Source organism: Anopheles bellator, chromosome 1 (assembly GCF_943735745.2).
Source record: "Anopheles bellator chromosome 1, idAnoBellAS_SP24_06.2, whole genome shotgun sequence".
NCBI classification, from domain to species: domain Eukaryota; kingdom Metazoa; phylum Arthropoda; class Insecta; order Diptera; family Culicidae; genus Anopheles; species Anopheles bellator.
In genome coordinates, this window is record NC_071285.1 from 31,900,519 (window position 1) to 31,915,434 (window position 14,916).

Here is a 14,916-nt window from a genome sequence, read left to right on the forward strand (position 1 = left end):
CATCCACCTACATCAGCAACTGTAGCCGAAAAGAGGATCTTACGCCCTTCCTAATGCACAGTCTGTTGGCATGAGGGTCATTTTACGTCTATCATAAAGTGTAGAGATTCTTCAAAAAAGGTTTACACAAAAATCCAACATACTGGAAATGACCCAGAGCACTTGAAGCGAGATGGAATTTAAAATGCAAGGCCAAAAATTGACACATGTACGAGTGTAAAGGTGAACATTATGCAATTGGCGTTGCAATACTCTGTTTTGAATTTAATATGTTGAAATGTTCTATGGAAAATTCATTCATTTCAAACTACTTTTCATATAAATACCAGCAACTAGTATCAGCTTTGTGCATTGCAAGTTTAAAATATGCTTTGGTGTCGTTGCTCAATTTCTTTGGAAAAAAGCTGTTCATTAACATATGACACTTTTGAAAAAAGGAAATCACATAAATAACCCATCGTTTGCCACTTCAATGGCAAGCATCGACTCGCAGCATGGCTGTCACTGTGTAAACGAACTTGTGTGCATCGTAGGCCAAGAACCAAAAATGCAGCTTGTCTGGAGTTCTCGGAAAAATAACCAAGAACACAACTCAAAGTGGTTCTCTAATGTCGGGTTGCATGGCATCATCATGCTTGTAAGCAGATGCTCTCAATTGTTGGAACGACATAGAGATGTAACTAGGATCATATTTGTAAGATCCTTCCGTTGATGCTCATAGCTTACAAGCGCCACGAAAGGATGCACAAATATTGTAGGCGTCAAAGAAGTGCTCGAATTTCGGTATTTTGGTGAAATACGATAGGTCCTTGTGTATGTTTAGCTTGCAGAAGGTTCTAGAGCATGGGTTAGGGCAATAACGTCAACTATAATAAGGTCCTTATGCATGTTTCGGGCATACAATATGGCTTTGCATCCTCTTTCTAGCAAATAAAGCATGACAAAACATTACATAAAAAATTGCATTATTCTAGGCATTTCTTATTAGAACCCAAATAAACTACAGCTTGGCGCGTCAATTTTTGGTTACCGGTGATTTTATAAAAACTCTGATTTTGTCGGTGGTCGGTGTCGGACCGTTGTAGTATCTAAAATTCAAACAATTACTATTAAATTAGTCGTAATAATCTGCAAACTAAATGTTTCAAAAATTAAATATACTTCCTTCTATAGTGCCCTCGCTATCTCTCTTTCGCTCTTTTTCTCTTCTATAAATCCAACTCGCCTTCTATCTCCCTCTGTGATAGGCAGATTACAATCCTTTCAACAGCCTTACAGCTAGGGCTCCTTTTTCGCATACAAGAGGGGTAAATTTATTTATGGTTAAATTCAGGCATGTCATAGCAGCATATGGCATTGTTACATTTAAATTAAGTCCATGTGGTATAATATAAACTAAATTAAGCAAAATGTGTATAAATCCCCTTAAGCGCACAAACCAGCTGTTACCACTTGGTACGCACCTGAAACCCATTCCGCGCTGCCCTTTCGCTAGTCGTTGTAGGGAAGGTACTTTATGTACTTTGACACACTTGTATAATCGTATCCGGTTAATTGCTCAAGGGTACATTAAATTCACACGCCCTAGTGCCAAAGTTTTTCAACACGAATTACTGGCCTCTGGTAATGCTTTCACTGTGGAGAATACCATTACTTTAGCTAGGCGTACGAGATTCGTTCCTTTATTGATAAGCTGACGCTTATGGAAACTTTAGCCACGCTGATATGAGACCCACAGAGGATGACTGATAACGTCAGTAATCGGTGAAGGTTTATTTCATAACATCAGTGTGAACTGTACTATCGCTCGTTCCCGCAGCTGATATTGGGTCCAAACACAATTTCTGCTTTAGTTGTACGAAGGTTCTCAACCACGACCAATTGCACCGAGCCCGCAGTTTAAGCCGTTTCAGATGAGTAACCTATTAAAGTTGGGCTTTCTTGGTGGAGGAAAAATGGCACAAGCTATGGCTAGTGGGTTTTTATCAGCAGGTGAGCAAATTTCGACAGATTAAGGTGCAGGAGTATCAGTGCAAGGTTCGTTCGGTTAACGAAATTCTACACGTTACCGTATTGAATTACAGGTCTGACGAGAGGAGAAAACATGACGGCAAGTTTCCATCCATCAGATACAGCCAACATAGCGGCGTTTAAGACATTAGGAGCTGAAACGTATGTGGAAAATTTGCCGGTTGTGAAAAAGTCGGAGATCATATTCGTTTCTGTCAAACCCTCGGTAGTTTCAGGCGTACTGGACACAGTGCGTCCCGCCAGTTCCGGTAAACTATTCATATCGATCGCGATGGGTGTTACGTTGAGTGAACTGGAAAATGTGACTACCTCTAGAGTTTGACCTGACCCACAGACCAATAATGTTCCCCTCCCGCTCCGTGCCTTACAGTCACTGGCATCCGATGCCCGTGTGATTCGTGTTATGCCAAACACCCCAGCGTTGGTTCGCGCTGGAGCCTCCGTTTTTGTTCGAGGATCTGCAGCTACCGAAGATGATTGCCGAGTGACGCAGGATTTGTTTAAGGCCGTGGGTACATGTGAAGAGGTCACGGAAGCAATGATGGATCCCATAACAGCTCTTTCCGGAAGTGGTCCGGCATACGTATTTGTGATGATCGAAGCACTAGCAGACGGGGCAGTGCGCATGGGGTTACCCCGTGATTTGGCTTATCGATTAGCATCACAAACAGTCCTGGGATCAGGCAAGCTAGTCCGCGAGACTGGTCGCCACCCAGGACAGCTGAAGGATGATGTTACCAGCCCAGCCGGGTCAACTGCAGCCGGACTTTGTTATTTAGAACAGAACGGTATAGTAGCTGCCCGCAACGTGGCATAAGAATGTCTTTCAGAACAAAAAATTAATCACATTTCGTCTGTATTTTCCTGCAGCTTTTAGAAATGCTGTTAGTGGAGCAGTAGAATCGGCCACTGTAAGATGTCGTCAAATTTCTAGCAAATAACGTTCACCGTTCATCACCTCCAAGGCGAGCGACAAACACTTTTCGATATACTTACCTATCTTACAATCGGAGGATAACAATCGTCATCTCATAAAATCCCCAATGTTCGCTCCCCCAATGTTACTTCCTCTATATCCGTTAAGCTAGTAAGCTAAGCAAGTAAGCTTGCATGTTAGTACTAATTTCCCCCAGAACGCATTAATTATAAAACAATTGCTGGCTGTGTGAAGGAAGAGATTCCACTTTGCTTACCCTAACGCGAAACCAAATTTTCCGTCATCACATCATTGAGCCCGTCACCCTTTCCCATAATTCATTATTCATTGTCGCGATTGTCACCTTCACCCACGAGAGGGCGCTAATAATGCATCACTGATGTTTGTTTTCTAAATAAAAGTCTCGGCGTGAAAATCTTCCGACGTTGATGCCTCGGCTTTCCGGTCGGCTAAAAAGGCACGCGCTATCAACCGAAAATCATCTCCTTCTCGCAACCAAACCGTGTAGAAGAATGATAAATTTGCTTCTCCCCCATGCTTTTGATTTGCTTTTATTTTTGTTTTACTTTCCATGTCACCTTCGCACGTAGCGAGGGCCCTATCTCTTCTCTGTGGAAAGAAGATGTTTGACTGCAAGTTCTGAATGGTTTCTATTACCGCCATTGACTGACAAGCTATAACGACGGCAGGGTTGCAGTGTGAAAGAATTAAAGAACCCGAAAGCGGGAGTTCCTAAATTACGGAAGCGCCTTCGTGCACTACGTGCATTTCACAGTCACAGCATTCCCTGCTGTCGTTAGAGGTATCAGCCGACGGCCGCCCTCGTATGACACACCAAAATGCGACGATGGAAGAACCACAGTGGCAAGGCCAGTCAAAGATATGTGGCACACATCTAATTTACGATATGGATACCGCATGGAAATCGTCTGATCGTAGTAAATTAGTGGGATCTCCGCTACTTCTACTTCTAGTTTCCCTGAAAACGGCAGTCATGCGGATGCCGACACCAATCATAGTCATGCTAGACCGTGACAGGTTATTGCGGCGTTGTTTAAATCTTACCAAGCCACAATGTCAAGCACGGCCCGAACTGGCGTTAGCTCCACCAGCCCAGGGAAATATTTACTGCCTAATTTGTGTGACATTGATGGCGTAATGGCTTAGTGACAAAAAGAGTTAATACCAACACACTAGTTTAGGGACCGAGCGACATCGAACGGATAACAATTGGCACTTTAGTAGCGAACGTATTAAATTTGCACCATTTTTTCCCTTTTTCCGTTTTTTGCATTACTGGGCAAATGATAAAAACGAGAAATAGTTTTGCTGGTAGTCACGCATGCAAAAGTTACATGCGCTGTTTTTCTGAGCATTTGGCATTGCCTATTTCTCTTTTCATCCGGCTAAAACGGCGGAGCGGTCTTGATCTGCATCAGAGACAATATAAATCTCTGTTGCTTTCTGCAACATTGCGTTTTCACCGACTGAGTTGTTGGCCCCGCATTTTTAAAGCACAATGTACATTGAGTACATTTTACATGGTACATCATTTTGTACATTGAGGTTATCATTGAAATAACAGGATCAATGCTATCACTACCAATGGGTCAATTGACCTCAAGTACACAAGTACATAAAAATTACAAGCTTTCACGATCTAGTTTTTCACGGACACGTTTCCTAATGACTTGTCCAACAATTTCATCCTGATATTGGCATTAAAGATACATAATGTTTAATCACAGCACCGTTAATCAATAATCAAATAGTTTGTCAATTGTAGTCATTTAATGAAAAAACCTGATGCTTTTTGTTAAACTATGTCTTCTTCAAATCCATAACACATACCTGCAGCTTTACTAAATTGGGATGTTCATTTGAGAGTTTGGCCAGCGCTTGAAAATCCGATTTGGCAGCGGCGATTAACCATTCCTTGGCCTTTGGATGCTGGAGCTACGAGAACAGTACACATTAAACTAATAGTAGGAAGGTTGAAGCGGAAATACTTGAATGTCTCTACCTACCACATTTTCGGAATTCATTATCTCATCTGAAGCCTGAAACGGAAAATAAATGGTACATAATATTTAGTCACATCACTAAGTATTTCGAATTCAACAACATGTAATAAACAGAACTCCAATAAATGAGTTTAACTTGTAAAAACATACGGAATACTAACATTTAATTGGGCGATGACTGATAAAGATGAATGGCAAAAGTAGCTATTTCATTTTACAATAATACAAATGCTCTTTAAGCAACCGCATATTTGATTGCTTACGGCAGAAGTTTTAAGCTTAATGTCCGTCACTGAATTCAAGGAAGGTACTATGCCTGCGTATCGCAAAATTAGAGGAAATGTTCGTCCAACCATATTGCATTAGAAGCGTCACCTTGTTTAGGTCTTCTAGCTCCTACAGTCAACTTGATAGACTTCTATCGCTCATCGTTTGATGTTACGATGGAAAGCGTACCTGCGTTTAACCCGTGGCTGCTCGTTACCACTACTGTCGATCACCCTCAGAGAGCTGCTTCAACAGAATCTCCACCGTTGAATGTTTTCCTCACTGGAAGCACTATCATCAAGATGAACGTTGCAAAATACAGGTGAGGTGGAAATTGGGCGCTAGTTCATTAGACAAAGGTACCTACAGTGTAATTCCTTGCCATCATGGTAACTAACAACGGGGCATTCGTTCTTCTTTCATCCTACACAAATTTGCCATCGCTCTCCATCATGATAACACTGTGCCTTAGCTCGGGTGCTGCAAGGGAAGACCCTACTTCAAATTTTGTACAACAATATTACCGCGGGGACTAATGAAGAGCATGTCCGGATGAACGACTACAGTTCCGCTGCTATCATCACCATTGGCGCGGCTATCGTTTTGTTATGCTGGAGCACATAACGCACTGAGCAACTGAATATACCCATTGCTAGGATTTTTCGAGCCAATGGAAACATGAACGAAATGCTTGCTTGAGTGTAAAATTTAATACATTTTCTGAAAATTACGAATTGACGAACAAAATACGAACTGACCAAAAAGATGATTAAATGTACATTTTAATAAAATAAACGTTCAAAATCACGAACACAAACATACTTACATACATTTGTGCATTGTGAGCATACAATGTATCAAAATAGTACACACATTGTTCAAATTACATTGCATATAGGCTTTTACGAAAATTTTGCAGCGTTTTGGATGAACTCATTGAACTCTGATTAATTGGGTGATGATTGTCGAAAGGATAACCATGAAGCACAGACCGTTCGGCGAAGAGCAGAACAACAATTTCTATCAGAGAGTTTAATCTACTATAGCGAATAGCTCGATATGGTAAATAGTCTACCTCCTTGTATGGTATACTATGGAATATTTAATCAAAATGTACTTCTTTCGGGGAGGTGGTTTGCAGCCAATGTATCAGTCTGCTCCCTTGTTTGATGCCCGTGTTTTACCATGACAAAATTACAGACATTTTCAAAAGCGACCGAGGTTCCGACGAGTATATCTACAGCTGGATAGACGTTTTGGAGTATCGATTCTAGCCAGGGTGGAAAATCCGGTTAAAAAAAAGGTAAAAGGGTCAAACTCTTACTAATACAGAGCAATTGACAGCTACTCGAACGGTGAACGATGGTACCAGCAGTCCCCAAGCAAACCACTGTTGAAAATTTAGCTTTCGCATGTTTATTCGGTTAGCTTCTTTTGCTGTTTCCAAACAACCCATCACTACGCAGGAGACATCGCTCAACGCCTATGTCTGCTCACTGGCAATCGGGTACCCTACCGTGCTTTGGATAGACTCCCAATCAGAAGAAGAATTTGTTGATTAAGTCAAGGGGTTAATTTGCATACGTCGTATATTGAATCGAAGGCAACACCCATACAAACCAGAAAAGGTTGCCGAATTTAATACACTTCCTACAACCGATGACATTTACATAATCTATGCAAATCGTCAAGATACAAATAATTGTCTTCAGCTTCCTGCCAGTACGTTTTGTGCGCGTTACCTGAAGTAAATTGTAAGTTTTAATCAACACAGAGACTGCGAATGGCTAAATATGGAACACGTAATGGGACTACCGAGCAAGTGCTATGTTGCGCTGTGTGTCTGGTAATTAGGGAATGCTGCACATATTAGTTCATACATTCCATTCAAAGCTTATCGAATAACAGCTCGAACAGAATTTAAAAAGCATTGTCTTGCGCCCAATCCGCGTGCAATCAACTGCTAACGTGGCTTCTTGCGTTCTATAAATTATCCTGCAAGTGCAAAAAATGTAAATTTTATCCAACATGCGTGAATAAAAACATGGCCTACTAATTACACACATTGCATTTAAATTATGGCGTCCGCGTGGAAACGAAAATTAATTTTCGCGGAATATAAATTAACTGCAGTTAGCATCGGTGAGTAAATGCGTAGCGATGTGCCCGGGCATGTCTTCCCCGGGCATTGAGCGGATTATACTATCGTCCAACTTGTGTTTCCAAATGCCAAACCATCGCATCATGGATTGAGGGTGGCCGCGAGAAAGCATGGGGTGCGAGCACACAGCGCTCAGCCCACATCGTTCAAGTACTTGGTTGAGCGTTTTAACAGAGCACACACTTACCACTACACACCGACAAGCACTTTACAATGCACGAAAGAGGATGCGTTAAATGATCTCTGACTGATTGTGCTTAATTAACCGCTAAACATTTCTGCAAGATAATGATAGCCACTCCAAACTTTCAACAGACAAAAGATACATAAACGGATTCTATATACAATGTCTCTAGCTCGCATGCCTTGGACTATACAAAATAAAAGAACCACCTACATTTATAAATGTATGAAAACTAGGACCAGAATTATTAAATTTTTTTTTTCAGTTTAAGGTAATATTTAATCTTATTTTATAAAATGAAAATTCCAGATTTTATTATGGTTTATAAAACTGGTTAAAAGAATACACTTAAAAAGCCATTGAATGAAGCTTGAACATCATTACCAATGCGTACATATGCCGATCTATATTATGACCTCATAGCGTTTGATACAATAAGACTAATTGGGAACATAAATCAACCACTAATGTTGCATGAAGATGATCTCTCGAAAACCCAACTACTGCAGATGTATCGTAACGGCACGCGACAGGCGCTAGATGATGAGAATTTCGAACACAATTTGCCCGGAAGCAATGTAGGGTTCTTTCGTTGTTTGTGTTACAATGTTCCCTATTTTTTTTTTCATGTACTAAATGTTAAGCATAGGATTCAAAAGGACTGGCCCTTTTTTGCTTACACGGGAATATGAGAAAACACCAAGGATAATGGTGCACCCATTATCAATGCGTAAGGTGAGTTTTGTTCAAGTATTTTCGGCAACCGACTGACGTACACAGTGAAAATCACTGTATTTAATTAACGTCAGCAATAGTAATTATACACAAAATATATCTATCACATGCCCAGTATCTGTAGTGAGGCTGTTTCAGATCAATACTGTCAGGACATCCGGGGCATTCGCAAGATTTACAATCCCCTTTTTTGCTCCTTATTAGACTTGCGCTTCACCACGTGACTACACGCGTCATTATAAGTGTACAAAAATACGGTTCACCAGCGTTCGATTATACTTGAAGTTTCTTGAAAGCTTTACCCCGAAGGTCATTTCATAAGTGGTTTATTATAACAACAACTGCGCTGTACAACAGAACAGCTATGTGTGTTCAATCAATAATTATGATTTGAATAATATGGCTCTACTTTCGATATGATTCCATGAATGATGGAAACGCTTATAAGCATACCCTGCAGCATGCCCACAACAACTCTTTGTCTGCTGTCATTCATAGTTGCTTGTCAGAAACCGAGTCTGATGTTTTATAGTATCCCAAAGATATTGGATTTTATTAGTTTTTATTTTTTTATTAATGAATCAATTGTCACGTCGGTCTAGGGAATCGAACCCGGGCTGCCTGATCGTTACCGACTACTCTATCAACGGGTAGGGGTAGTTTGCATATTAGGTTAACGTTGTTATCGTTGTTTTCAGTTTATTAAGCTTGTATTATTGTCACTGTCACTGTGATGTAAGACTAGTTTCAACATCAACAACTTAACGCTCTCAATATTCTTTCCATAGAACTGAAAAAAACAATCATGAAACGAATCCTATGTTGCATCCTGAAGAAATTTATATTATGTTATACATCTTATTTATACTTATATACTTATTGCATACTAGCAGATGTAAAATACAAATAAAAAAAAACATAATTAAACAGAACGTGAGAGCAAAATAACTAGTGAAAACCTACACAATTTATAAGTGACAAGGTAAACATTAATCATTTGTTTTATCTAAAAGTGAAAACTGAAAACTTAAACTGAAAGATATACTTAAAATTCGCATATCAATGTTGCACAGTGTCCTCACATACGTTCTTATTGTATAGTTAAGTAGAGAAAAGGAAAAACCAATACGTTTAGATCAAAATAGATTTCCTACATGACCAGGCGGCTTTTCCCTTCAACGCAGTGACAGCGACGGAAAAACAAAACTAGAGTGGATAATTTTTCATCAAATGGTGGAAGTGAAACTAAGCATCGTGTTGGCAATACGGACGCTGCTTACCGGGTGGGCCGGAGATCGCGTCACAGGCCACATCTAGATGATACCCGATGCATGTCACGGACGAGAGCGTTAAAAGGAGGATGAGAATCGTCAGAAAATCTCTGAAACATGAGTTGCACCAAGCCGTATCCACGGACGGTTGTAACAAATGACATAATTTCCTCAAACTATTGACAGACTCGTGTCAATTGTTGTTTACTCTAGAAGCGATGAAACGCACCTAAGAGATCACAGTTCAATGCTGAAAATGGGGCTATAATTCATAAGACACGATGCTTCAACGGGTCTGAACCAGACGATTACGGTGTCGTTTCCAAAAATAAACCGATGAATTCATCACCCATAAACGGTGTAGTGCGGAGTGCGGCACACTCAAGACAGAACACAGTTCTGACATGCGTCTCGGACATGGGCCCAACCGAAAGGTCCGCAAAGCCAGCTGTTCCGAATTTTCCTGAATCGTGTGACATGCTAACATTTTCTTTACGATGAAACAACGCGACAATATACAATGGCAATTAACCATGGTCTCGATTTTCTCCGACTCTCCTTGGGACTGATCCTGGCTTCACCACGAACTGTGACAATCCGTGGTTTACTTTTTCCAACGCTTCACTAAATGATGCGCGATTTACCTATTCTACAGAATCGAGTCTGCACAAAGAGCGACAGTGCCTTCGCAAGCAAACATCTACAATTGTAGAAAAAACTGTTGTTGTGTCCAAAGAATCTTATATAAAGCATCAAGGCTGTTCACAATTATAGCCTAAGGTAAGGTTAAGTGATAGAAGTTAAGTTCTTAATAAATTATATCGCAAGAAGAAAATTTTAATCCATATAAACTAAGTTCTATGTGAATTGATTTATTTAAAATTAAAGCGACAAAAGCACGTTAAGCACCCTGGCTTCTCTCAAAAATTGCAACTGTTACCTAAATGTGCCAAGCCTATGATTTGTTTTTCAATGTCTATCATTTTTTTTCAATGTCATAAAAGTGAAACGTTAAAACGTTTTATTTTCATAGCACTTTACGTTAAATGCATGCACATTTTGTGGGACAGTTAAATTACTGCTCATTAAGACGGCCGTTGTGTTCCCATGCCAGAGAAAATATTGATCATGCACCGACTTTTTTTAGGGTATTATCTACGCTTTACAGGATTGAGCAGTAAACGGATGAATAACATATTATCCGCAACATTATCTCATGTTCTTGACGCGGTACACAAGAAATTTGTTTTATGATGAAAAAAATATTTTGTCACAACAGAAGCTCTACTTCATATGAGTCAAAGTCAAACATTAGCAATCAAAATAGGTGACGTGACTGAGTTATATTTAAATTGAGTCATTCGTAACAGAATTAGAAAACAACGCACAATGATGTATTTAGATGGTATTTGAATCTATCTGGATCTAGAAATTAATTGTGTTATAAAGGGAAATTCCGTCACTAGGTTTATTTTTTTCTAAAAATGCACCTAGCACCAAGTTTAGCGAGTTTTTACTCAAATTTTAGTGTTTATATTGTTCATCTGTTCTACTCTTTTGCAAACACTACACGAAACAAAACCAATACAAAACGACGCAGGGAGATACTGTCAAAAGATCCTGCCTGTTTTGCTAACTGTGAAAATACATTTCCACCGGCAAAACCGGTCCAGATACAGTCCAATATATTTTATTTATATAAAAATACATGAGTAAGAACGTTGGTAAGAAGTTATGATCTTATTGTAGTAGGTATTACATCATTTGTAGTATTTGGAAGAACACTACCAACATAACAGTCCCATGGCGACTGGTTGAATCGACAACAGCTCATCGGCCAGGGCGAACATTCTCTCAATTTGACCAACGTATTCGTAAATGTCAGCAAAAACCGTCGATAGAACGCCACTGCCGCTGAGAATGATGAATGTGATGTTTCAGTTTTTTAGTAGCCCTTTGCTTTCCTTCGTCGACGATTGAAAGCTTTCGCCCTCTGGCTCTAGCTGACCAACCGTACAGCGTGTGTGGTTCCACGCAAGAAAGAACTGTTTATGGGGTTTCGTTGTATCTCGCTCAGACTACACCTCATTTGTACAGCGCATACATTACTTTGACACTTCGGTGCGCTGAAACTCAAAAAGAAACCTTAACCGATGGATGCAGATGACAAGCTTCACGTGCTTCAAAGTTCAACAAATTACCGTTCCCACTCCACGCAAGATCCTGACGCACACTCATTCAGCAGCCTTCTACGGGCAGCTCGCTTCTTAATGAAGAAGCGTTTGTTTTGCACCGTGTTTACAATCGCAATTAGTTCATGTAAATTCGCAATCATTTGCAATTGACATAATTGAGATTGGACATGCAATTACCAGGAAAGATTGAAGAACTTTCAGGTGAAAGGCCACACGAAATATTACTATAGTGACTTCATCGCACAACCCACATGTCCAAAGTAGGGTCTAAATCGAAGCACGTGTGTGTTCTTGCCCATATGTCCGTTTTGACACCGCCGGCGTTCAAGGCCTTCGAATGGCTCAAGCACCGCCGAGGTACGCTCAATCCCAAATGATGTAATCCTTTTGCAAGAAGCAGGTGAATCCTAAATGCTGCCGGCACATAAACGCTCACGTCAAGTCAGAGGCGATTGTACGCGGCATCCGTACACAAAGATTCCGTCATAAACTAAGACTATGATGATGAAGACGCTTCCGTTAGGAGATGGCTGTACTGAACACAGGAACATCAAAGGTTTCCGGAGAAAAAGAGTCATTATCAACCATTAATAGCCTTTCCTGCTCAAAACGATGAAACAAGCCATGAAGAGAATCATTTAACATCAATAAAAAAACCGTTGCTAAGTATTCAAAATGAACTCTGCTTAAATCTTGTTCATGATGCTGCATGTGGAATACCACCTATCGTTTATTTTTTACTCGCCTTGTGGACGACGAAGAAACTCCCGCGGCTATCGTTCCGAAAGGTATTTTGTTTTCGGCTGCTGCTAATTAGACAACCTTACGATGTGTTCCGTTTTCAACTTTTCCACTTTAGTTCCAAAATCCACAACAAGCAATGGCGCCATTCATCGATGGATCGAGACGACTCAAGGTTCGGTATTTCATGAATGAAACTCTTTTTTCTTGTTTTGTCACTTTTTTTGTAGAGTTTCTGTTTTCTTTAAATATTCAAATACGACTATGTATTGGATATGCTCATTGATTGTTTTCCGCTAGTGCATAATGCATGTGCCTACCACCTAAATTCAATCAATTTGTTAAGTACAAAGTGCACTACGCTGCGCAATATAATATCGTATTTGACTTTGATTGACTGTTTGTCGAAGTCGATTGATTGATTGGTTAATTATCAAAAATTTTAAATTCTTAGTGCTTCTCTTGAAAACAAAAAAATGGGTGAGGTAACAGAATATTTTTATTTTGCTATGAAAAAAAATTATGACAATGGGCCGAACTTTTGCATCAAATTGTTAATATTCACATTCTAACTGTTGAGAAATTCAGTGTTTATGAAAGTTTGATCAAATCGATTAATTATGCGTTGTAAACGATTGATCAAGCGTAAAATTTTTATAAAATTGTAGGTTGTACTTGTAAAACACAAAAGACTAAAGGATTTAACTGTAAGAGACTGATAATTTGGGGTTTACGGAGAATAACGGTACAAGCCAACATCTTAAACATCTTGGAGAATGTAGATATTTTGCATTCAACAGGTTCTGGATATTTGTGTAAATCAATGTTGAGTTTCACAAGCAACGACTCCTGTCACAGTTTTATCGCGCTTGAATAATCTACGCATGTTTCACATGGTTAACAATGCATTGCTCGGTGACTGTGCTGTTTACTAGCATTTATCTATCTTCTATCATATGGGCACATCGTTACTGAATCGTAGCTCTTTAGCGATGGAATCCATAATACCACTGGCCGAACAAAAGCACACGCTGAACATAATACCATTAGCTGGTGATATTACCTATTTGTCTCCAGCTGGTAGTTGAAGCGATGAAAACAACATCCCATGGACTTTCGTGAAACTTTTTAATCCTCTCATAGTGACACGGCAAATTTTTCTGTTCGATTTCGGGGAACCAATGTGGCTTTGCACATCATCCGCGCTGTAAACTAGTTCTTATTGGTAGTTTGAGTGATGATAAATAACCCTAGGAGATGAGGTCAAAAGCAGAACGTGTAAAGACGGAAGGTGATAGCATACAAAATGAAAAAGATTGAATGGTACGCCTAAGGTCCTTGAATGAAACACTCGTTCATCAAAAGAATGATTTTATCAAATAATTAAACTCCCTCATAGTTATAAATTACATCGTGAAGATTTGAATAAAAGCAAATCCAAGGCAGAGGAATAAGCATATCTGATGAGGCATATAACAGGTAGACGAATGACAATCCACCCCCGTTGGGAGGTCAATTTGATTTCGACGGTGGAGGTATTCGGACCTAACTCGTTACAGCTGTTCAGTAAATGGTTCCTCGCCCCATTATTTCGATCAGCTTAATTGAAAATCAATAAATCGTATTCAATTAAACAGAAATTAATCGTGCATCTTATAAGACGAACGATCGCTAACCTCAGCTAACCATTGAAACGGAAGGTCGAGTAATCGTGACGAAGGAAGTTTGATAGCGACCACAGTTTTGGAAGCGACCACAACACTAGTAATAATTTACAGTTTTGACAGCTCGTAAGCTTATTTGTTTTCTGTTTTGGGTGTTCCCTTTATGTTACTTCTTCCGCAAAGCAGTTAACAGCTCACTACGACAAAATAGACGGTGAAGATGGTCAAGCTTGTACGGCATAGAATGTACGGAAAGAAACTGCAAACGAAAATGCAGCGTCACTGCCAAAAAAGATACACCGTTGAAATGTTACTTTCCCACTGTATTTTTTTGAAATTTTTTAATTGGTATTTGGGAAGAATATTGAAAGTTCATACAACAACTAGTTACCACTATAAAAAACTTTGTAATGCAACGCTTCATCCTATTAAATACCATAATCGTGGTACATGATGTGATCAAGTAAATAAAAAAAAATCGAGAATTGTTTTGTGACTTTTGCGTTACTATCCACCGAAGCAGTACATCGACATTAGAAGGGCAGATAAACACCGAATATGTACGATTTGTTATTTCCATCAACCAGGCGCCAGGGCCAGTCGCTGACGCTCGTCGCTGTTAACGAAGCTGGCCTGGGTTTGAATCCCCGCGACCGGTTGTCACACAGCCTGCTCCTGGTTTCGATTCCCGATACCAGTGTGAGGG

General features: G+C 39.8%; 2 protein-coding genes across 3 annotated transcripts in view; one reads left to right on the forward strand and one right to left on the reverse strand.

Moving 5' to 3' along the window:
* LOC131205806 (ankyrin repeat domain-containing protein SOWAHB) overlaps positions 1–14,916 on the reverse strand; it is a 61,198-nt gene that overhangs the window by 44,566 nt on the left and 1,716 nt on the right. The window contains exons 3-4 of the mRNA XM_058198061.1: positions 4,996–5,028; positions 4,820–4,924 (exon numbers count right to left, since the gene is read on the reverse strand). Coding sequence (XP_058054044.1) covers positions 4,820–4,924; positions 4,996–5,028 — 138 coding nt within the window. The remainder of the gene's footprint in view (positions 1–4,819; positions 4,925–4,995; positions 5,029–14,916) is intronic.
* Positions 1,866–5,139, forward strand: LOC131205807 (uncharacterized). Of its 2 annotated transcripts, none has more exons than XM_058198062.1 (4): positions 1,866–1,992; positions 2,085–2,332; positions 2,402–2,819; positions 2,902–5,139. In XM_058198062.1, exons 1-4 carry the CDS (start codon positions 1,914–1,916, stop codon positions 2,970–2,972), a joined length of 816 nt encoding a protein of 271 aa, XP_058054045.1. In that variant the 5' UTR covers positions 1,866–1,913; the 3' UTR covers positions 2,973–5,139. The 2 variants fall into 2 exon arrangements, with proteins under 2 accessions (XP_058054045.1, XP_058054046.1); XM_058198063.1 differs by lacking the exon at positions 1,866–1,992 and having other exon boundaries at positions 2,092–2,172; positions 2,247–2,332.